Source organism: Macrobrachium nipponense, chromosome 12 (genome assembly GCF_015104395.2).
Source record: "Macrobrachium nipponense isolate FS-2020 chromosome 12, ASM1510439v2, whole genome shotgun sequence".
Classification (NCBI taxonomy): Eukaryota; Metazoa; Arthropoda; class Malacostraca; order Decapoda; family Palaemonidae; genus Macrobrachium; species Macrobrachium nipponense.
Window position 1 is genome coordinate 53,209,760 of NC_087205.1, and position 24,030 is coordinate 53,233,789.

General features: G+C 40.2%; 1 protein-coding gene across 2 annotated transcripts in view; it reads left to right on the forward strand.

Moving 5' to 3' along the window:
- LOC135224539 (uncharacterized) overlaps positions 1-24,030 on the forward strand; it is a 102,481-nt gene that overhangs the window by 56,272 nt on the left and 22,179 nt on the right. For both annotated transcript variants that reach the window (XM_064263611.1, XM_064263612.1), the window contains exons 4-5: positions 23,316-23,467; positions 23,700-23,858. In XM_064263611.1, coding sequence (XP_064119681.1) covers positions 23,316-23,467; positions 23,700-23,858 — 311 coding nt within the window. The remainder of the gene's footprint in view (positions 1-23,315; positions 23,468-23,699; positions 23,859-24,030) is intronic.

Consider the following 24,030-nt stretch of genomic DNA (forward strand, 5'->3'; position numbering starts at 1 on the left):
CAAAACATCCCCCTTAATGTCCGGGTCAGCCATTTTGCAGCTTTTTTTTTTTTTTTTTTTTGTAAGTCTATTTTTAACAAACCAACATTGTGAATAGGGGTATCAACTTCATCGTACACTACTAGTTTGGTCCTTTCCCATGTGAATTTTCAGGATATAATATCGAATTTCTCTTTGACTACTTGTAAGCCAAAGGGTTCAATGTTAAGGGAGACACATTTTACCACTGGTAAGTTTAATTTTCTCATCAACCAGCTAGAAATGAGACTCCGCTGTCTCCTGGTGTCTAGAAACACTCAAGTCAAAAATGGCTGGTCATGCGTGTACAAAATGGCCATCGCTGTGGGTAGTAGGGGGGCAGGCAGATTGGCTGAAAGTTTATCATTTACCACCTTTGCGTTCACACAGGCTTCTTTCAATTTCCTTTAGAAGGACTCCCTTGATTTACATTACAACTGCGGATTGGATGGTTTTGATTCAGATGTTTTACTGGTTGGGACACGCCATGAGACGAAGGATGACTGGATGGTCGAAAACTGGAATTGGGTGTACCTGACCATGACTTACTATTACCACCTTCACAGATAAGGCTATGATGGCATCCATTGCACAGCTTGCAGTTTCTCTTACTTCTGCATTGTTTGCTACTATGTCCTAAGGCTAGACAATTAAAGCATTTATGATTCATCACTAGTTGGCCTTTCTTTGCCGCAGCATTCTTGTGTTTAGAGCAATTGAATATGGAATGATCCATGTTGCAAAAGGGACACAAAATTGTTTCTGACCCCTCGGGCACAAGGGTCGTGATAGATCTTTTCCCTTTCTGCAACCCATCGTCTTCCATATACCTAATAAGAAAGTTTAGTGCTTCAAACCATTTATCTAAGGTGTGATCACACTTTTGATATACATGACCTTAGGATAATTTTTAGTTAATCAGGCTCAATAACATACCCTGATCTAATGCAGACCCACTTATGCATTTAATCTGTTCGATTAACACAGTAAGTTCAGTGTGAAAGTTCTTTAGTTCATTATAATTGCACTTTGGAACAAAAATATTGGATAACCTCTGATGCAGTAGGATCAGCGTCTGATGCTGATTTCCATAATATCTATCTAACATATCAAAAGCTATTTTATAATTGGCAGCAGTTATGCTCTGCTTGAGTGGCTCTCCCACTAGGGATCCTAGTAGATATGTGAACCTAGTCACATCATTTAGATCAGTGCGCTGATGTACATGCATATTAAATAGTTCCTTAGAATTAGCGAATTCATTCTTTTCCCCTTGAAACACAAGTAGCAGGAGCTCCTTCAAACAAGTTAGGCGCATTGTAGGGTGCATTGCGCTAGCCAGTGTACTGATTCAGTTACTAAGTAACATGGCCGTACAACCAGCTTCATCAAGAGTTTGTCTAACTTTGTTTTCAACGTTTGACCCCAACTTAGTGGCGCTTGTGATAAGCAAGGCTTGCAGCTGCTGTTCATCAGCTCAAATTCTTTCTAATATGCCTTCGTACAAAATTACATGATGCAATTCTAGGAGGTTGCTTTGAGCACAAGCCAAGGTGTTGGAGAGGAGAACAAGAAGAGAATCATTTTCGGTTTCAATAGCAGTGGCCATTTTGAGCAATGGGAGATTACCCAATTAGTTATGTTATCATTAATCTGTAAAGGAAGGTAGGGTGTCTAAGTCAAACAATCTAAGGAGGTTGCAGGGAAAATGACACAGCCGTTTCAGTTACATGAAAAGGAACTTAAGCTTAGTTCCCTCCTCCAACTTTGCCTGCCCGCTCACCTCGAATCAATTGCATAGTGCAGTTGAGGATAAAGTTTCATATCTGTGCATTGCAATGCACCCTGTCTGAAGTTCTTCCTGTTCATGAGCAGTTGACGTACTCCGTAATGCTTTCGTTTAGAGCAGTACCCCCTGGTATGTGAGTTGAGCCCCTTTACTCTGGCACTGTATTCCTTGGAATTTATGTGGAAGCGGTTTGTTTCCGTGTACTCCCTCATTTCTGTATTACATATTGCTACAGCTATCATAATCGACCTTACTCTCATGATAAAGGCCTTCAGTTTATCCCAGACTTCTTTAGCCGCGTTCTCAGCTAGATCATTCCCACACAGGTAAATAACCACAAGATCATACCTGCGACTCCAAAATGGCAGTTTGGTTACCTTTAAACTAGATATCAGCCTGCCGGGCCTACGGTAAATTTCAATTTCGTAACCTTTGATCTGTGGGAGGTGTGTTGGCAACTGTGAATGCCCTAGCAAGACTGCTCTAAAGACCATTATCCACTCGTCAACGTTCAAAATCCGATAGTTTAGACCAATCTCGTTCAAAGAACCAGCCAGTGTCATGAAAACCGTCGCAACCGTGGTTTACCGGTAGCCTGATGTCAGTGGCTATATGGCCTACCCTAAAGAACAGCAATCGGTCAGTCACGAAGGACCAGTAAATAAGGCAGGATAAAATTTTACAAGATTTTATTACAAAAACAAATGTTTATCACCCATAACTACTCTTACAATAATCCAAAGCAAATACCCTTGTACTTTACAAATCACTGATTAGCTTTGTGGGCAGCCATGTGGCCCCTAAGAGACTCACAGATCAACTCTATTACACAAAATAAAGAAAACCCAGGGAAACTTACAGTTACGTTACGCAGCAAAAGGACACAATTCAATAAACACTGATTCAAATACATGGTGGTGAATGATCTAGCCAGCAACCAGGGAGAGAGAGAAAATTATATGCTGCCTACCTCAATGAAATTTAGTGGTGGAAGGATGCTCACCTTCACTTTTAGCATGTTTGCGTGATCAGTTAGGCCCTGATTCGATCCCTGGTCCCGGTAGGATAGTTAAATAACAATTTATATGATGAAAAGAAAAATAGAATTACTTCCCACGACCCGGACAAATAAAAAACCCCTAAATAGATATAAATACACATGTGTGTTCAGAGAACCATCACCTTCTTGCCATCAGCTTCGAATTCCGTTACCTCCGATTCTGGGGCAGATTCAAGTCAAGGAAAGAATGTGCACTCGTCTTTTCATAACAGACAGCATGAAATAAAGAAATATGCCACCACTAACATGCAAGAATTGCTGACAGCATCAAATAAGTAAATATACCACCTTTAATCTGCATCGTTCTTGACAGCATCAAATACAGAAATATGCCACCTTTAACTTGCAAGTTTCGTTGAGATTATCAAATAAAGAAATATGCCACCTTTAACTCGCAAGATTCGTTGACAGTATCAAATACAAAATTCTGCCTCCTTTAATTTGCAAAATTTGTTTACAGCATCATTGTTTTACCAACAAAAATTGAAATAGATATGTTATATTTCATTAAAAATAAGTTTTCTGTACTGTTTAACATCCACATTATCTATTTTTGACATTTGCATTCTAATAAATAATTCATAAATATCCTATTCTAAAATTCATGTATCTTTAACTCAATGCAAAACACCTTTTTCAGATCTCAGAGCTTTTTCATAGCGCTTACCATAGGGCTTTCCTACCCCCTAACAACAACAACAGCAAAATAGTTTGAAGGCTTACTCCCTGACTAAGCAAAAATCTGAAATGTAAGATCTTTCTCATCTCAAGAACTTCCCACCGAATCCATTTATTACAAAGATGGCTCCTGCTTGTGCCTCAGCATGGTCGTCTCTTGAATTAGATCTTTCGTCTAATTTGGATTTGATGTTGAAGTGTGAGGTGGATGCTTCATCTACCATTGAGACGTCATGCAAGAACCCTCTGTCCTCCCCATCCAACTGTCTATTTCCCTTCCATCATCTCATCTGCTAGTGAGTTTCCTGCTCCCTCTCTCCCTGCCATCCAGCACTTCCCAACTGCTTTTCATGATATCATTGTGATGGTCCTGGGCACGTTACTGTCTCAGGCATCTGTTGCCTCCCTGTCTCAGTCTGTGCATTTGCCGGTTTCTGCCTCCCCAGTTCTTTCTTCAGACTTGGCAGCTATTAATCCTGATCTGGAGGATTCTCCATCGGATTTTTAGCATTTGAAAGAATATGGTGTTTTGCTTCACCCTCAACTTTTACTGAGGATGATCCTGTTGAGCGACACTCTCTTTCATGGGCTTCTACCATGGTTCTTTTTTCAGGCATGTGGGAAGTTGAAGTTAAGGCACATTTTGAGGCGATTTCAGAAGTGCTACCCCGTAAAGTGGCTCTCAGAATTTGACCGATTCAGTTTCCAGTTTTATATAGCTTCATAAATCTGCAGCTTAGGACATACATCTTTGTCCTGCTCTCAAAACCAGATATGTTGTCTTTGGCTTAATGCTGAGGTGGAAGCACTTGAAGTCAGTATATTGTTCAAATAAAGCACAAACTTTTGCAGAAATTGTCTAACCACAATTGCTTATTTATTGTGCTAGAAAAATTGAGAGAGAGAGAGAGAGAGAGAGAGAGAGAGAGAGAGAGAGAGAGAGAGAGAGAGAGAGAGAGAGAGAGAGAGAGAGAGTTAGTCCTGAAGCATTGAAGCACTTACTTTGCCTAGTATACCTATTTTGGATACTTTTGGAGACTGTCTCTTGTTTTTATCATCTCAGTTGTTAAGAAATGGGAACATTTATGGTCATATTTATAAAGTAGCTACATGTCAACGATTTTAGCTTTTTTTACGCATCTTAGCATTATCTCCTTAACCCCAAACTGTTTAATGCCATAGCTGAAGATGCCTCAGATCAGGAGAATAAGGATTTCTTAACACACACTTTGAAGTCTTCCTTCTAGTGTCCTGCACCTGCATGTGCTAAGCAACCCATGAATTCTTCTGCTTCCTGTTATCCCTTTTGAGTTGATCAAGGCTCTCGTTCTATGGGAAAGAATCACAAAGGAAACTGTAACTGATGTTCCAAGCCCTCAAGGTCCTGTAAGAGGCCTACAGAGTTTTGGATTGTCTGGTGAAGGTTCTTAAGGAAAGGTACAGCATACCTTTTTTGCACTTCTACCCCTATCAGCTCCCCGATTTCCTTCCCTGTGTACCTTCGCCATGCAGAAAATCATTGAATTTTGCAGGAGGATATCAGATAGTTGCTATGCTAGGAGGTGATCAAGACAGCTTTAGGCAAGTCATAGGTATTGTAGTCCCCATTTATTCTTGTTTCCAAGGCCTCAGACATTTCTAGAATAAACTGGTTCTTTTGTCTGAATACTTTTTCAGTGGAACCATCCAGTTTAGTCCGAGTTGCCATCTTGAAGGGTGACTGGATGAGGTCTTTCAATGAACGGGATGCATACTTCTACATCCCGAGTCATCCTCAGTCAAGGAAGTGTCTATGCTTTGTCTGTGAAGGGAAGGTCTTCTGGTCCAAATTGTGTTTTGATCTGAGCACTGTCACCCATGCATTAGTGCCATTTGTCAGTCAGCTAGGTATCCAAGTTCAGTTATACTTGGATGACTGTTAAGTTCTTTCCAGCTTGTTTCAGGCATTCTTCGGGGCTAAGGATTGTCTTCTGCATCTGACCTTGGTGCTGGACATTCTGATCTATGTTGATAAGCTCAAAACACAAAACTCCCAGTATACTGCTCTCATAGCATCTTTGCTATAAGCATGTCTTTCAATTAACTCAAAAAACTTGCTACAGAAAGTTGTCAATGTAGCTCAGTGGAGGTGTATCTCAGTTCTGTCTTGCATTAATTGTGATACATCAAAATTGCATATGGGAATTCCAAACCCCTTAGTCCTATTTATCCCAGAGTGGAAAATTTGCTCCTAAACGAAATGAGAGGGTAATCTTCCTTTTTCTCTTATGGTTTGGGGAGCATGAAGGTATAGAAGTGTACCTTCATATTTGTTGTCTTTAGTTTTGGACAACTGACTAGCCTTTCGACGCTAGCGTGGGAGTCATTAGTACTCAATGAGATAGAGCCCCTTTTCTCTATAAGGATCCTTCACTGAATCTCACTACAAGGACCCAATATCTAGTAGCAGTACTTAACAGGAAGGATCATATAACTTATAAAATTCATTTTTAGTTTGCTTGAGTGAGATGATGTTTCTCTGCCGGCACTAACTCACCATCCTCATTCAATATGGTAATCAGTTAACTTTAACAGTACATCAGGTTCATCCCAAATAATGAAAATTTTCATATAACCTACCCAGCCTAGCCTCCCTATATCTTAGTGGGTGTTCAGAAAGAATTCTAAAAGTACATACAGTACTATCTGCTGGGGAACAAGTGATGTTGACAGTCTGTCTGGGTCAGCCAAGCATTATTCTATTGTTTATTTTGAATTCCAATTGCACCTGGGGCATGAAAATGTATGGTAACTTTAACAGTGGGTAAGCAACCAAATAATTTAGATATTAAATTTTCATTTTAAGTGAAGGTGTATAACTTTAAAAAATCTAATTACAAATAAGTTTCATGTGAATAAACTGCATAAAAAATTGATATTCAAGGTATTAGCACAGACTGTTCAAGATATGGTTTGCTGTAACCATACCAATTCATAGCATTTTGATGGTTACAAAAGGTCTACCTCTCATTCTGAAATTATCGTGTTAGTCAGAAATCAAATTTTGCCAATTGTCACATGAATATAGGCAAAAGTTCCTTAAAGTGGCAAGGGAAAGACATTATTTATTATGAGATGCTTCTGGAACCAAGAGAATTATGACTGAGGTGAGTCCCATGTCATGGAAGAGACCTTTTAACGAATAAGATCAGTCCCATGCAATGAAATAGTTAATTAGAAGTATGATATATTGCTTGTAAGTGGTCCTGAATCATGCTTTTTATCTGTATTAGGTAACATAAGTAAGTGCAAAAGGTCCAGTATGGATGTTTGCTCTTATGCGTGATCCATTAGCGGACTGGTATGTGATCAGTGATAAAGACTCTTCCATACTGCAGAGAGAAGTGGATGCTATCAGGATATGGCTCTCATCTGGCAGTCAGTTTTTAATTTTATTTGTAGTAAAAGTATCGTGGAACTATAATTGATATTAAACATAATCTTTAGCGAGTACAAAATTACAGCTTGATAGATGTTACTGACGAAATTTTGTTGAATAATTCTGCCAAAATTGTATCTGAATGATATTTATGACGACAGTCCTAATTATTAACAGTGCTTCCACTTGATGCAAAGCCATCCATACCTATCACAGAGTTTCAATTCTGAGCAGAACTCAGGGTGACTGTGTCACGTCGCATGAAAAAGAAGTCCATTCTATAAGGGACAAGATTTTAAAATCTACTATTTCAGCACTAGGAAACCAACCTGGATTAGTATTTATAAAAAGCATTATTTATTTGAACCACCAGAGTAGTCTTCTGATGAAGATATGATAAAGATGACATAGAGTTCCTCTAGTGCAAATTCAAAAGATATCTGAAAAATCATACTTCAATGTCAAAGTAGTAATAGTACAGTATTAATTGTTTCTTTTAGGTAGTTCCCCTATGTAGCCTACTGTTAATGTAAGTTATGATTTTTGAGAATGAGTAAGAAATTTTAATTCCAGAGCTATAGGTAAATACTTTAGTTATTATTAAGGATATATTTGTTTGGTGAGATGTTAGTGAAACTCTAGAATATTTAAATGATTACATTTTTTGAAGTTTTACACTGATTGTTTGTTTGTACTAGTTGACCAAGGTTATTTGTGGGAGTGTGCACAGATGCCAGAACTTTTGAGAGCTGGCAATGGTTTTACAAGTAGAAGCCCATGATTGGTGAAACCAGACAGGACAAAGTAAGATAAGGCCAGACAAGGCAAATATATTAGGAATATATTTGTTCAGAGAGGTGTTAGCAAAACTCTAGAAATTTAATCATGGTTAAGGGTATTTAGATTATTATATTCTTTGAAGTTTTACAATGGCTTTATGTTTGTCCTGGTTGACCAAATTATTTGTGAGAGTGTGAATGTGTGCCAGAGCGTTTGAGAGCTGGTGATTATCTTACAAGTATCAGCTCATGATTGGTGAAGCCAGACAGGACAAAGTAAGACAAGACCGGACAAGGCAAGACAAGACAAGACAAATTAAGAAAAGGTCAGGCAAGCCTCCAGTTGTGTCATGCAGATAGAAAGAAGAATACAGTGCTTTCATTTCATACTGAACATTTCAGTATTGTGCTCCATAATTGGAGCTGGCCTAAGGCCACTACCACTTAAGAACCTACCGCACAATTTTTGTGACAAATTGGTTACTGTAACAGGAATGTGACAGTGGTTTGATGGGCTCCTCAAATGTTAAGATTTAAGTACATTTCATCAAGGCAGCAACAGCCATAGCCAAAACTCATGGATCTTACATGGAAGGTGGTTTTAGAAAGGACAAGAAATAAGAGATTTTGTTCATAAACAGCAAGGCCTAATGAGTGCAAGGTGACAGAAAGCACGAGATGCAGCAAGAGAAGAGTCTGAAAGGCAAAAAGAAGAGGCTTGAAGGCAAAGAGCTTATGAAGAGAGGGCGTAAGCAGAGGTATGTGTGCAAGAATTTCAAGTATTAAGACTCGAAGCACAAGTAGGTAGTGGAACTTTACAGGGACAGGTGAGAGGCATTAATAATAATAATAATATGCTTTATTTCAGCTCAGGGCCATATACATTGAATATACAAAATACATACAGTAACATACACAATCTAGATACATGAGACATGATAAAATAAAAAAGCAAATGAATAATCGGCACTTAACCATCAAAATAGCTGAGGTAGCATAAAAGCTAGTAATCATCATACTGGTAATAACAGTAATAATATTGGAGAGAAAAAAAAATGCATTGAGAGTAATAACAGTTAGTGCATATATTATATAACTTAAATTTCAACTTGAGACCTTAGGTGGTTACAGTAGTCAGGTCCAGAGGGCTAAATACATAAATTAAATGTAAATAAAACTTTAACTTGATAGTAATCACAGTAATAATAAAAAATTAGAATATCAGCAATAAATGTAATAATGACAAAAACTGCAGATGACAACTTGCCAATACAGAGATTAAGTCCTTTATGGGATAAAGGCCTCATTTTCCCATCTTTCCCACAATTTAGATTTTCTTCTTGCTTCACTCCTTAGGATGCTTTGTATGAGCGAGTTGCTGCTGTTTCTCACTCGGGTTACCAGACTGGACATTGTTCACCTAACAATGATTTTTAAATTGTCCAGGTGGTTTTCTATGAACATCTGTGTGGCGGAGTGGTAGCGGGGAGTGTTTGTGAGGCGTCTCAGAATGTCATTGTGCACAACAGTGATGCGTCTCATGGTCTCTTGGGTATAGTTCGTCCAGAGGGAACACCCATAGATACTGTAGCAGTACGAGAGGAAGAGCAGCAGTTTCACATCTCGGTGACAGAAGGCAAACCTCCTTGCAATCATGTTACCAGCTGCACATAGTTTACGACACCTCTGTTCAATGTCTGCTGTATCTTTTAGGTCGTTGGTGATAATATGACCCAAATACGGAAATTCGTGCACAAATTCCAGCCGATGGTTTCCGAGGAAAATTTGAGGTTCTGCAATATGCTTAAGCGATCTCAGGAGCAGCGACATGCACCGGGTCTTGGTTTTGTTGTAGATTATATCAAATTCCTCTGCATATTGGCGGCAAGTGTCGATGAGTTGTTGGAGACCTTGCACTGATGGGGAAATCAGAACCATATCGTCGGAGTAACAGGTTGCTTATAGTTGTTTCATTGACGGTGCATCCGATTGGGAGCGAGTTCAGTTTGACATTCAAGGCATCTGTGTACGTATTAAACAGGTATGGAGAGAGAATGCCCCCTTGCCGAAGCCCATTTAGGGAGCCGAAGGTGTAAGATAATACGTTACCCCATTTGACACAGAATTGCTGTGTGGAGAACCAGCAATGCAAAATGCCAATTAGATACAGGGGTGTGCCCCTTTTATGCAGCTTCAGGAAGAGCTTCAGGTAGTTTACTCTGTCAAATGCTTTTCTCACATCTACAAAACACAGGAAAACAGGAGAGGCTGATGATAGGTAGTAGTTCAGCAATTCTTTCAGTATGTAGATGCAGGTGTCGGTTGAGTGGTTTGCTTTAAACCCAAACTGGTTGTCAGTGGTGTGTAGAAAGGGGAGAAGTCTCACTAGAAGAACAGACTCAAGTATCTTCGATGCGATCCTTGTGATTGCAATTGGCCGGTAGTTGCCAGGGTCAGCTGCGTCCTTTAGCTTGTTTTAGATTAATGGTATCAAATGTAAATTATCAGATGGCAGAATTTGAAGGCCTCTGCAGGAAGACCATCACAGCTGGGCGATTTATTATTAGGTAGGCTGTTTATGGCATCGCTGATGTTACCTGGCGTACTACGGTCTGCAAAATGAAATTGAATGTTGTCAGTAAGGAGGTTATCTACATCCCTTCGGGAATCTTGATCATTTATGCAATTCAGGATATTGTTGAAGTGATCGCCCCACATTCTTGCAATAGCTTCGTCTCCGACTGCTTCCCATGCTCTCTGTGATAGCTTTTTAGTTTTGGGATTTAAGGACTGGATATCTTTCCAAAGACGAGGATAATCACCAGATTCTAAGTTTCTGGACATTGCATCGGCTCTTAGTTGTTTTTCATTTAACCTGCAGTGCTTGAGAGCAAGTTTGAACTGCGCTCTCGCCTGTCTCATTAGTAATGCATTGTGCCCTTCCCTGGGGCTACCATTTTGCCTCCACAGTAAAAACATTTCTCGTGAGTATGTATACAGATCTTTAACCAAGTCATTCCATCCAGGTATATAACGAGAATTACCTTGACGAAATCTGTAGGCAATCCTGCCCGAAGCAAGCATAGCGGAGATTATGTTCGAATAGAATTCATTCAGATCCCTCTTGTGGTGGTCATTTCTACACTTTGTGTTAACACAAAGTAAGGCGTCTGCCGGTTGAACTATTGACCGCAGCCTGGTTTCCGTGGTCGCCCTAAAGTATCTGGTTTTCTGTTGGTTTTTAAAATCCCAGTTTACTGCTGGTGGGCGATCAGTTAGGGGGTTCACGGTAGGGAGGGATGGGGTACAGAATGACACCTGTCATGGGATGTGATCGTAGCCCGTTGCAAGATCATAGCGAATATTGCAGGTCATAATAGAAACATGAAGTTGTAGAGATGTGATGCAGTGGTCCAGCCAGGAAGTTGTAAAAGCGCCCACTCTATTATGTACATAAGAATAAGAGGAGGGAGGGAGGAGCATTACATCGCTAATTTGGAGAGCATGATTTTGACAGAAGCGAGTAAGTTCATTATAAAATTGTTTTGTGGGGTGAGAATTAAGGTCCCCGATTATACAAATATGATTAGCAGGAGAATCATGAATAATACTGTGTAACTCCCCTAGGATCATGCAGTAGTGATCAAAATTATTGTTATTTTCCCATGGCATATAAACATTAATAATTAGGATATTAGAGTTCCCTAATGTCACTTGAAGCCCCAGTAATCTGTCACACCTGTAGGTCATCACCTTTATCGTATTGTCTAACGATTTGTGCCACAGGAAAGAAAGGCCTCCTTTCGGGCGACCGGCTAGGATTTGATCTGTAACTTGCATCGATGAAGTCGAGAAGGTTCTGAAGTCTTCATGAATTGAATCGCAGATGGCAAGGTCATGTGGCCAGAGGAATTTCTTGCAATGCAATGATGCCTTTGAAGTTTTTGCAGAACATGTTTAGGAGAGGAATGTTCCGCTCGAGGCCAAAAATATTCCAAGAGATTATGTTTAATGTATCCATGGCTACTCACGAAGATGGGAGATGAATGCGCTGATCATTTGGGTGGATAGGGGGTTAGCCATGGGGAGTGGGCAGTCACTCGCCGTGGGGGGTTGACTGGCACTTGCAGTGGAAATGACCCTAGTTGGAGTGTCAGTAAGTTCCCCTGGGGGTGGTTGATCCTGGATTAGTTTGTATCTTGAAGCCAATATATTAGGACCGAAATTCTCGCCTTTAAGAATGTCGAGGTGTTGAAATAGGCAGGTAATCCTGTAAGCCACTTTATGTTTAATCCTGCATGGGAGTTCATGAGAGATGAGTGGGTCAGAGCCAGTGAGAAACTTGACTCTCTCCACTATGGCATCTAACGTCACCGATGAGCGCAGATTGTGAATTACTACGTGACATCTCTTCTCAGGTGTCGGGCGAGGTGAAACACGAATGTTGGGCTCCGGTCCAGCGGCCAAACGGGAGGTTCTTCTCCTCTTTCTGCTTGTTTGTATCTGCCAGCCACCAGACCCCTCATGATCAGTTTCATCTGCATCTATGATGCGGGGTTGGGGGGGAGAGATAGGGTGGGGAGGATTACGAGGGCTAGTAATCATCACCGGAGATATATCTTCCACCGGAGGTACTGGGGAGGGAGAAGAGGTTGGGGACCAACAGTCCCCTCGGAACGGGGCACTTCCGTGTTGCTGGAAGGCGAGGAAAAACTGGATGCCGCATTCGTAGGAGTCTGGTGGCTATCTGTGCGATTGTCTATCGATCCCTGCACTCCTTTGATTAGCACCCCTGGAGTTAGTGTAAAGCGCATTACACAGATTTGATGATAAGTACAGTGATATGGGCATTTTCTTCAAAAGATATGAATGGGTAACTGAGCACCAAGGTTAGCCTTGAATGTTTTCATCAAAAGATTTGAATGGTTTACTAAAAGCCAAGGTTAACCAAGAGATTTGTGAGCTATCTATCTCAGTCCATTAATAACAGTCAGGGATGCTTTCATCATAGATTCGAATGGGTTACTGAAAGCCAGTGTTAGCCTAGAGACTTGTAAACTATCTGTCTCATTTCATTATTAACAAACCAGGGGCTGCATTGTGCAAGGAAAGTTCATATCCTTTTGTAGCTAGATGATTTGGTAGACTTCCCCATCAGAAAAAACATGTATCAGCATTAGCTCACCCCAGATGGCACCATTTCTCAAGGAAAGTTTACTAAAGAACATTGGTGAAATTATAAAGTTTTGTGAGTGATATTTAGAAGCTCATGGGATAAGCTTAGTGGAATGCCAGAAGCCCCTACATAAAGAAGTCTATTGGCAGTATCCATAAACTCAGACAGACAAGAAGGAATGTTAGTGCTTATTGTATCACTAGCCAAAATACTTATAAAAAATTACATGCAAATTACATGCTTATTAGAAATAAGGACTAGCATAAGTCCAAGCAAAAAGCAACCAAAGCAATGGTAGTGGAAGAATCAAAGATAACCAATATCATGATTTGAGAGGATTTAGACATAGGCCTTTTGGATGTCTGCATGGAAGATAGACAGCTGAAGCTGGCAGGTGGAATTGAACTACCAGTTGTGTTAGGGGAATGCTAATCTACAGAACAGAAGAAGAGGCTCCATAATTTGCTAGCTGGTGAGGATTATGGTGGCAAGAGGGCTGAGACTGCTGTATGGAGAAGTTTAGTTGCACTGGAGACAACTTGATGATAAGAAACAAGCGTGTGCACTTATCTATATGAGCATCTGGAGATACAGTTACAAAAATTAATGTGAACACTCCATGCTATGTAGGAGAATTATGGTCAAGTGCCTAGATAACCCCATTTATGAATGTTTTCTTGAAAATATTTTGGGTGTACAGGACTATGGAAAAGTTAATAATGTTATGTTCAAGAAACCTGTACAGACAAACGACCAAAAGGACAAGCCAGAAGAATATATAAAATAGAGATAGATCCTGAAAAGGCCTGTCCTGAAACAGCAACACTTTCAACCAGAGCCTAAGTCTAGCAAGAGAAACACAACAGCAAGTCACTGTTAGTAGTGTCTAACATTCCGCATGTAGGAGCATGGCGGTGAAAAGAAGCAAACAAAAATTGTCTTAGTCTAGCCAAGCAGTGGGTGAGAGCCAAAATAAATGGGGAACATGGCTGGAAAAGTGTGCAAGTAATATAGTTGGCCCATAAGCCCATTGATTATGGTCATCTTAGAACTAAGAAGATTGTTGAGTATATAACCAACAGTTTCCATTGCCAAGGAGTACTTGACGACATTACTAGACTGCACCAAAACACCATAAGGAAAGATGACATTAATGGAGGAGCTATTAAGGTTCATGTTAGTGGGAAACTGAAGACTGCTTACAAACATCCTGTTTACCTACAATGAGAGGGAAGTGAATGAAGCAGCAGCACCCATTGTTGAAGAGGAGATGTGCATGAGTGTGACCGTTGTTGAGGAAGAAGCTGATGAGGACCAGGTAACTCTAGATGAGGACTGGTTAGAACTTGAATCACATAAGGAAGAAAAGATGTAACAAGAGGAAAGCTTTAGCAATGACCTAAGCAAGCAGTAGAAGAAGGAAGTATTGCATTGCTGGAAGTAAATCAAAACATTAAACAGGAATCCAGGAAAGACTTGGCTCAGTCAGCCAGAGCAAAAATGCAACCTTTCCCATATGCTACTAGGAACTGATTCAGAAAGAAGTTGAAGAGACACTAGGAGAGGAATTCATGAAAGGTTTGCCAGTAATGATGGTAAGGAAAAAGGATGGATTAGACAGTCTATGTGGATTGCCGTGAACGAAACACCATAACCAAGCTTGGCGGTGAACTGATCTCCCTAGATGAGAAGTCAGCTTTCCTAGAATCAGGTGGATGTTGCCAGTTCAAGAGGATGCACTTTGGGTAGATGAACTCAGCAGCAGTTTTCAGCAGTGCAGTGATAGATGCTAGGTGGTACTAAGAAAAAGTTTTTTATGGATGCCATGTTAACTCATACAGCATGATGAACAGAACACATCGAGAGACTCAAGACCTATTCCAGAGGATAAGAGAACAAGATTACCTGCCGACCTTCCAAGTTCACATTCATTATAGTAAAGTAGAATTCCTAGGATACAAGGTGAAAGGATAGCCATGAATGAAGCCAAACTGATGAAGAACCAGGATGTATCTATCACTAATAAAAGCAAGGCACAAGTAGGGCCTTTCCTTCGATTGTCAGACTATGACAGGAAGTTTGTGAACAATTACATGAATCTTGCAGTGCACTGTCCTTTGACCGGCCTAGTGAAGAAGGGACAACCAAACAAAATGGGTGCATAAAATTGTCATTGTGAGGACTGATGTATTGAATGAAGAACTGAGAGCTACTTCTGCAGGAGTTTACTGATGGTATATGTCCAATTGTTTATGCAAGCAAGAATCTCGAGAAGAATGAGTGCAACTACTGCATAATTGCGAAGGAATGCAAGCTCATTGTTCCAGAGTTAAGTTCTGGAGAGCTCATTGTTAGTGTCAATTACCTCAGCAGATTAGAATAAAAATAAATTATGAGATAATTATTCTTAATCAAGTGTGTTGCCACTATTTGCATAATGTCCAGGTAATTTTTATCATACATTTAGTTTGTAGTATCATTTCCTATGTTACAGTTTTAGAGAACATGTGAGTAAATTTTTATTCATGAAATTTATTTAAATAATGTTAAGCTTTTGCAAACGCTAATAATCAAGTGAAGTTCTAGAAATTTTGACTGAGTTTGAAGGCATGTCAATTGTGATTTTCTCAAAAATTTTACGTTTGTTTGAGAGATATCGAGGTTGACCAGACTCACCAAGGTTATGCAGTGTCATAAATTTTGTGGGAGCATGTGCCAAAACTTTTAAGAGCTAGTTATAAGCATATGATTATGAGCAGCAGCCTGTGCCTGGCAAAGCTACACAATACAAGGCAAGAACATGGAGAAATGCAGGTCAGGTGAAGCCAAAGCATTTAGACAGGAAAAAAAAAGAGAATACATTAATTTTATGTCAACATAAATATTTATGTATTTAGCTCTTTGAGAGGAGCAGTTAATAAGACAATTCCTGACTTCCAGCAGTACAAGAATATTAGGACAAAAGCCATTATTACCTATGTCAAAAAATGTATTGTGTGTGGTTTGATAGGCCAGTGGCCAATGGCTTCATACTTGGTGTAATTAAAACATGAAGTAAAGGAACAAAATAAAATTTATTACTCACAACAATTTATACATGTTCTACTTCAGACTGATCATAACTTGTGAAATTAATCTGACAGGAGTCTTTGTCCTTAGAATGGTTCCTCTCCTGAAGCTAATGCTAAACTAAATTCTATTGAACTGAGAACATCGCATCATTTCTATCTACATGGGATGACTGGGATTGGAGGGTTGCCTTGTTTCTTGTTCTTTCCCTCTCTCGCTTTCTTTACATATGATTGCCTCAGCCTCCAACTTTCGATGATTCTGGTATATGGACTGTATTACCACATAATGGATATTATATAATCTTAGTCAACTTAGGCAGGCTGGATATATCTCGAATAAATAGATTATGTAAAACCTCCTAAAAAATTATTGTGAAGCTTTTAAACAAAAAGTAATTAACGAAATTTCACCAAAATCTTACTAAACAACGATTTAACAAAAAATGTCTGCATGAAAATAACGTATGATATATCAAAGTCCCCAAATGTCCCAGAATACTGAAGATTTCATCTGCACTCAAACCCGCAATTGTAGTTCTGTAGTGCAACAGACCACCTCATAATCCTTGGATACCCAATCTTGCATCATTGGATGTATGGAAGTGGCTTGCGTCCTGTCTGTAGAAAGAAATCCACCCCATAGATGTTCAGATTGAATTTCTATACTACATATAGTATTATAAATGTAAATATTATTATAGATATGTTCTCTACTTATAAATACTTTAGATTAAAGGGTCATGCCATCAATTTTTGGTATAAAAGATCAGTTTTTTCTGGATATATATCATTCATTACACGACAAAATTTCATCCAATATCTAAAGTAACCCCTCAATACCATCCACTGAATCAATAGGGGTGGTATGCCGTCAGTTTAATCATGCTTGGTGCACTAGTTATTTTTTCTGCGTCCCTTTGGCCACAGCTACAACCCCTTCATTCATTTTACGATACTTCTATTGATATTTCTTCTTGCATCCTACTTTTCACCCTCTCCTAGCAATTGTAGCATATCGTGACTGAAAGGTTTTCCTCCATTTACACCTTTGTAACCTTTTAACCTAAATTTTCCTTTCAGTACTAAATGACTTGATAAGTCCCAGCACTTAGCCTTTGGCCTTAATTCTATATTCCAAACAGCCATTAAATCATCCACCTGGCCTGACCACTCTCTTTCTCAATGAGCACAAAAAGGCTAGTGGAGAAGAGTTGTAATTAATGTATAAATTTATGCGAAGAAAGTGTCAAGTTTTTACTTAGGGTATGTAATTCCCACTATCAAAAAATCAGGTCAGAGATTTGGCTCTTGTTACAGCAATGAATCGCCAAAAGTATACATTGAAAACTTTCTAGTAATGTTCAAAAGGATATGATTTATTGAAGTTTACAAGTCTTCTTACATGACTTCTAACCTTTAATTTAACTCTGTTGTTTGTGAGTTAACTTCAGATAGACCTTGATGAAGAGTAATAGTTCGCCTGTGATTAGTCTAGAAGATGTATATTGTAGGGTCTCACGTGGACCTCACACATCTTCATCCCACCTGACCGGCTAATCTCTTCACAACGGTATGCTTCACTCATCTTTTATACATATATCTTCATTCATATTGTCATGTTAAATCTATAGTCATTATCATATGCATTACAATGTCAGCATTTCAGCCATATGTACCATAGCTTCAGTCATGCCCTATGTATCGATTTATATGGATATTTCCATCTGTCAACAAACAAATTTTTGTGTTGTGACCTCTCTTTTTGTTTGCCTCTTGTCAGGCATTACATTTCCATTTGCAAGAGCTTTTGACCTGTCTGTTTGTTGTCTGAATAAATTAGTAAGTTTGTAGATTCTGTCTATAACTCATGCCTTTGCTACATTGGTGACCACAGAGATCTGACCCAGCCAACCATAACAATGCCAGCCTCTTCAGCGAGACTATCGCCGCTACTTCAATATGTCAACTCAATTCACACCCCACAATTCAGAAGTTTGGTTCTTTAGGGCGGGGACAATCTTCCAATCGAGGAAAATTACCCCCTCAGCCTGCAAAGCAGACACTGTCCTTGAATTCCTGTCAGACAACGTTTTTTAGAAAATTGCTGAAGGACCAGCTGAAGTCATCCTTCAGCATGCCACCCGCCCTAAGAGACAAGAAATTCCTCAACAATGTGGGGACAGCCATAGGAGACAAGTGGCCATCGCATGTGTACAAGCAGTTGCAGTAGCTCATAACGCTACCCGCCACAGATTGCCAACCTGAGTTAACCCTAGACCTTGTGAGCCACACAGCCACCAACAGCAGTCAACTGACAGAATCTGAGTGACCTCATCCACAAACAAAATTTCCCTAAGCAATTCATCAAGGGCAAGATCGGACAGAAGAAAGATGATGGACCAGAGGGAATGTGCTACTTCCATTGGAGATTTAAGAAGAAGGCCCACAAATGTGACAAAGGCTGCCTGTTTAAAAAAAAACATGCAAGAGGGTCGCATATACAACCCAACCAACTAAATGTCAGTGGTGAATAGACTGGTTGCTGATGTCTTTCTTCCAGATATGAATGTAGGGGCTCCATGTGTTTCTTCGTCAAGGACAAAAGGTCAAATACAGAATTCCTCATCGACACCTGGGCAAGCAGGTCACTTGTACCAGCCAGTCCACATGAATGACTCAATCCTGCTCTACCCATCAACCTCAACATATCTACTGCCAGCAGAGCACCACTCAAGATGTCCAGGAAGTGGGATATGAACATGTCATTCAATGGGGAAGTCTACAGTTTGGACCTTCATCATGGCAGATGTGACAATAGTACTTTTAGGAGTAGACTTCCTAAAAAGCACACAACCTGCTAGTGGATGTAGTATCAAAACAACTGATCCTGAAAACAACTCGGCCATCATCTTGTCAACAGCCACTCAGACAAACCACAACCACACCATCACCATAACAGCAGACGACAAACATGTCCCATCGCAGCAGCTACCCCACCACCAGAAATACTACGACTTCTACAATACTACCAAGAGGTTTTCAAAGACGATCTGCAACACAACTTAATCAATTAGCAAAATATAACATCCAACACCACATAGAAATGGCCAAACAAGTGTTCAAGGAAATAGAGAATGTGGGAATATGACAAAAAGCCCCAAGCCTATGAGCATTCCCCCTTTACATAGCACCTAAACCTAACAGAACGTGGTGCCTGTGTGGAGACTACCTGCGACTAAACGTCAAAGCAAAGCCAGACAGATACCCATTGCCGAATATATCAGACATAACCAAGCAGATGAACGGAACAAATATCATCACCAAAACAGACTGCTGTAGGGATACTTCCAAGTTCCAGTAGCGAACGAAGATATAGAGAAGACTGCAATCATCACCAACTTTGGCACCTACACATCCAACTACAGCTGTTTCTGCCTTTGCAACACAGGGGCAACCTTCCAAAGACAGGAATGTTCTGCTAGGCAACCTTCCCTTCTGCATGGTCTATGTCGATGACATCCTCAAAATGGACTCATAGTAAGGGAAGACAAATGCAAATAGGCAAAGAAAATGGTGGAATTCCTGGGACATCAAGTAGCCCATATGGCATTAAACCCCTATCAGAGAAAGTAAAAGCAATCACTGACTTCCCAAAACCAGCAACAAAGCTCTCATTGGATGGGTCAGCAGACACAGAGACCCGCAGATGATTTCGAGCAACAGGGGGACCGCAGCATAAAGAATTAGAATGAATAATGCCAACCAAGACGACATACCACATGACCCAAAAAATGTATGTCTCCGGCAAACTGCAGAACACAAAATATGTGCTCATACAGGTAGATGCACACAGAGCAACCGTCTTCCCAGCCTACTTGGGACCATAAGTTATCATCCAGAGACGACACAAAGCCTACCAGATGAACAGTGGACAGCAGGACTACATGAGTCTCTATCGACCGTTTAAAGCCAGCATACCTCCTGGACACTGACCTATAACCATAGGCCTCCCCAAGTTGGGGGATTCCTGTAGGGTCCCACATGGACCCCACACACCATCTCACATGACCAGCTAGTCTCCTTACAACAACATCTCTGCACGCCAAATGCTCGGACACAAGAAATGCAGCATATGGCGCGCCTCTTGTATACATATATCTTCATTCATATTATTGTCAAGTTAAATGTATCATCATTATCATATGCATTACATCAGCATTTCAGCCATATGTACCATAGATTTGGTCGTGTCTTGTGAATTGATTTATATGTATATTGCCATCTGTCAACAAACACAAATTATTGTGTTGCAACCTCTGTTTTTGTTTGCCTGGTGTCAGGCACTACATTTCTACTTGCAGAACCCACTAACCTGTCTGTTTGTTGTCTAAATAAATTAGTAAGTTTTTAGACCTTGCCTCTTACTCACGTTTTCACTACAGTATAAGTGACAAAGTCTACCCTTAAAAAATCTCTATGAAAGTAAGTGTGAGGACAAGAGTGAGAGAGACAGGTAAATGGGTACTGATACTTTATTGCCCGAGAGCGGGATCTACATTTGTAATAGAATTACATACAAAAAAGGAAATGCATCTTATTTCCATTATAAAATATCTTTATGCTCTGTATAATAGATCAAGGAGGAAAGAACTCCCAAAATTATCATGTCCACTCAGAATGTTGTGCAAATGCAGAATCATCATGTTTCTTATAAACAGATGTTTCATCAGTTCGCTGGGTCTAAGTGACCAGACTCCCATGAAAATCTAGATCAAGCCTTGAATCATTATTCTTTCTCATGACCTCAAAAGTCATGTGTGCATGTTAGTTTGTACATATGTCACTTTTTCCTAAGATCAAATTGAGAACTTTTGGGAGCATTCACTCTCAATCTTCCATCTACTCAAGAGTCCTTCTAAGAGCTCATACCTCTATGATGAGTCTCGACTTGTAAATAATTAGATAGAAATATAGTATTCCTTTGTACTTCAATGTGTTTCAAGAATCTTGAAGAATACCAAATATGAACGGAAGTGAGAAAACAATCCAAGTCCCCTACTAGACACGGCCATCGGAGAGAGAGAGAGAGAGAGAGAGAGAGAGAGAGAGAGAGAGAGAGAGACGCTAGCTATGCGCCTCGAATACCAACCGCCATTCACACCTGTGAATCAAAAGTACCTCCTGCTGACTGCTTTCCTGTACATTGTAGAAAGTTGGTCAAAGCCATAATACATTGACAGGTGTGGACAGACACCTGAGATCGACAATTTGTGTTCCTTTACATACACATACATAAGAATAAATGCAGACCTAGGCTGTGTACATACATGATATTTACATTGGCAGAAAGGCCAGAGAATTCTACATAAAATTATATAAATTGGAAATGGCACGTTGTTAAAATATCGGAAGGACATTGTCCCTTCAAATACTACCCCCCCCCCCCCCCCTACACTCAAAAGACGGCTGCGGAGTGACGTACCAGGAGCCTCAGGAGTGGCGTTGGGTGTGCGGTAGTGCCATGGAGCATCATTTCCATCCGGCAGTCCAAGGAGGCCCACAGGTGTGCAGAGGTGTCGGGTGTGAGGCGGTGCTGTGGAGCATCATTCCCATCATGTGCAGCATTGGCATTGGGTGTGTGGCAGTACTGTAGGGTGTTTTTCCCATCAGGTGTACCAAGGAGGCCCACAGGTGCAGCAGCGGCATTGGATGGGCCGAGGAGGCCCAGAGGCAGCGGCGTCAGTGGACCGAGGAGGCCCACAGGTGTGGCAGTGTCATCAAGCTGGCCAGGGAGGCCCACAGGTCGGACAGGAAGGAAGGGCCTCGGTCTGTGGTGATGTCAACCTGTACGCTGCAGCGGCTGATCCCGCTTAAGAGAAAAGACCTCCGTATAGGCGCTAGTAGTGGCTTCTGTCGTCGGAGTCTCCTCGGGCCACCTAGTGGATTGGCCTATTATTGTCAGGAAGTAACTGGCGACCCCTGATTGTGGCAGAGGACCCACGACATCGAAGTGGATGTGTCTGAAGTGTCGCCTGGGTTGTGGGAAATCTCCTACCCCTGATTCTGTGTGTTGGCTGACCAGCACCCAGTTACCCATCTTCGTAATTTGTCTCACACACCAAAACACAAAAGCGCTGTATTTTATCTGTTATGGTGTCAGGTTTGTCAGAGTCAAGACTAGTCGCCGTGTGGTTCCGTTAATGACTCTTAGTGTGGTCGATGTGTGTTGTTAATGGCAGGAGCCAAACTGTTTGAAGATACCAGATTACTCCTGGAAAGGCGCACCATAGTAAGTCCATTAGTGGCATCGGTGTCGACTGAGGAAAGGAGCTTTCAGAGACCTAGACTATATATTGCTGTGTGGGTACATTAAAGGTTTCTCTGAAGGTAAGCAGCCATAGCGAGTCTGTTAATGGGAGGAGCCAAAACCGCTGTTATACTGTCCAATATTGGAGGTCATCAGGGTACTGATACTTTCTTGCCCGAGAGCGGGGTCTACATTGACAGGTGCAGACGGACATGTAGTACCTAGGTTGCAAAGATCGACAATTTGTTTTTCTTTACATACACATACATAAGAATAAATGCAGTTGTAGACTATGTACATACATGATATTTACATTGGCGGAAAGGCCAGAGAATTCTATGTAAAATGATATAAATTGGCAATGCAAGTTGTTGAAATAAATATAAAATATATGAAAGATATAAATATAGAATAAGTTTCTTGTGAAATAATAGATCCAAAGTTTTGATATTTAAGATATCATTAACTGAAATATGCTTAAGATAGTGGTGCAAAATTTCATAGTGCATCATGAGCTGCGAAATGAGACAGGATAATAAATGGCAGGCTGGTAAGTGCCTGGTGGTTGTGGAAAATAGATGTTATTGTCTTAACACCTTAGTTGATGACCATTTTACCACTCGGAAGTAAAGGGGATGATGAAGGTAGGCATATTATCTAGAACTTTTTAAGCCCACTAGCACAGTAACAGTGGTTTTGCAATTGTGGACCAAATAATCCGTAAGTTTTGTTTCGCCTAGGTATTGTCCTGAACCTGAAGGAGCAGTAAACTTACAGGGTTTACACAAATGGAATGCCCTACTTTCCTCATATTAATTGCTCTTGCAGTTGTTTCTAACTTTCCAAAAATCATAGAATTCTTGAATTCAGTTTTCACTAGTCATAGAACATGGACTTGATATTTTTTTTTTATTTTTAAAGTATTTTGTCGTTTTATTGTAATCATTATTCATTCTTTTCATATATCAGAATATTGTCTGTAATTTACTGGTAAGTGGTCTTAATGCTTTTTTTATTAGTTTTAGGTAACATAAGTAGAGCAACAGCGCGAGCATGGAGGTTCGCTGTGATGGGGGACCCATTAGTGGACTGGTACGTGGTTCGTGATGTAGACTCTCCCATACTGCAGAGGGAAGTGGACGCTGTCAAGATGTGGCTCTCATCTGGCACTGTCAGTCAGCAGTTTTTTTTTTAACTGTAGTAAAGCTATTGAAAAACTATCCTTGACGTTAAATATAATCTGTAGTTTGTCATAAAAGTTACAGCTGGATAGATGTTACTGATGAAACAATGTTGACTAATTCTCCCAAAAAGATATCTGTTGAACAAATTTAATGTCATAAAAATGATTTTTTAGCAAGATCCTAAATGATATTTGTGACGACAATCCAAAATATTTACAGTGTTTCCATGTGATGCGAGACCACCAATTCCACGGAGTTCCAATGTTGGCAGGAACTTGGGGTGGCTGTGGCATGTGGCATGAAAAAGAAATCCGATCTATAAGGGACACAATTTTAAGAACTGCTTTTTTGTATACAGAAGACCAGACAGCACTAACAGTTAGTAAAAGCATGATTTATTTGAACCGGTAAAAATAGTCTTTAAACAATGAAGAGATGATAAAATGATGTTAAGATCCTCTAGTGCAAATCGAAAATGATAACCATATAATTAGACTTCCAAGGCAAAGTATTAACTATGTTTTTATATTTTGTCATATTTTCTCTTTTA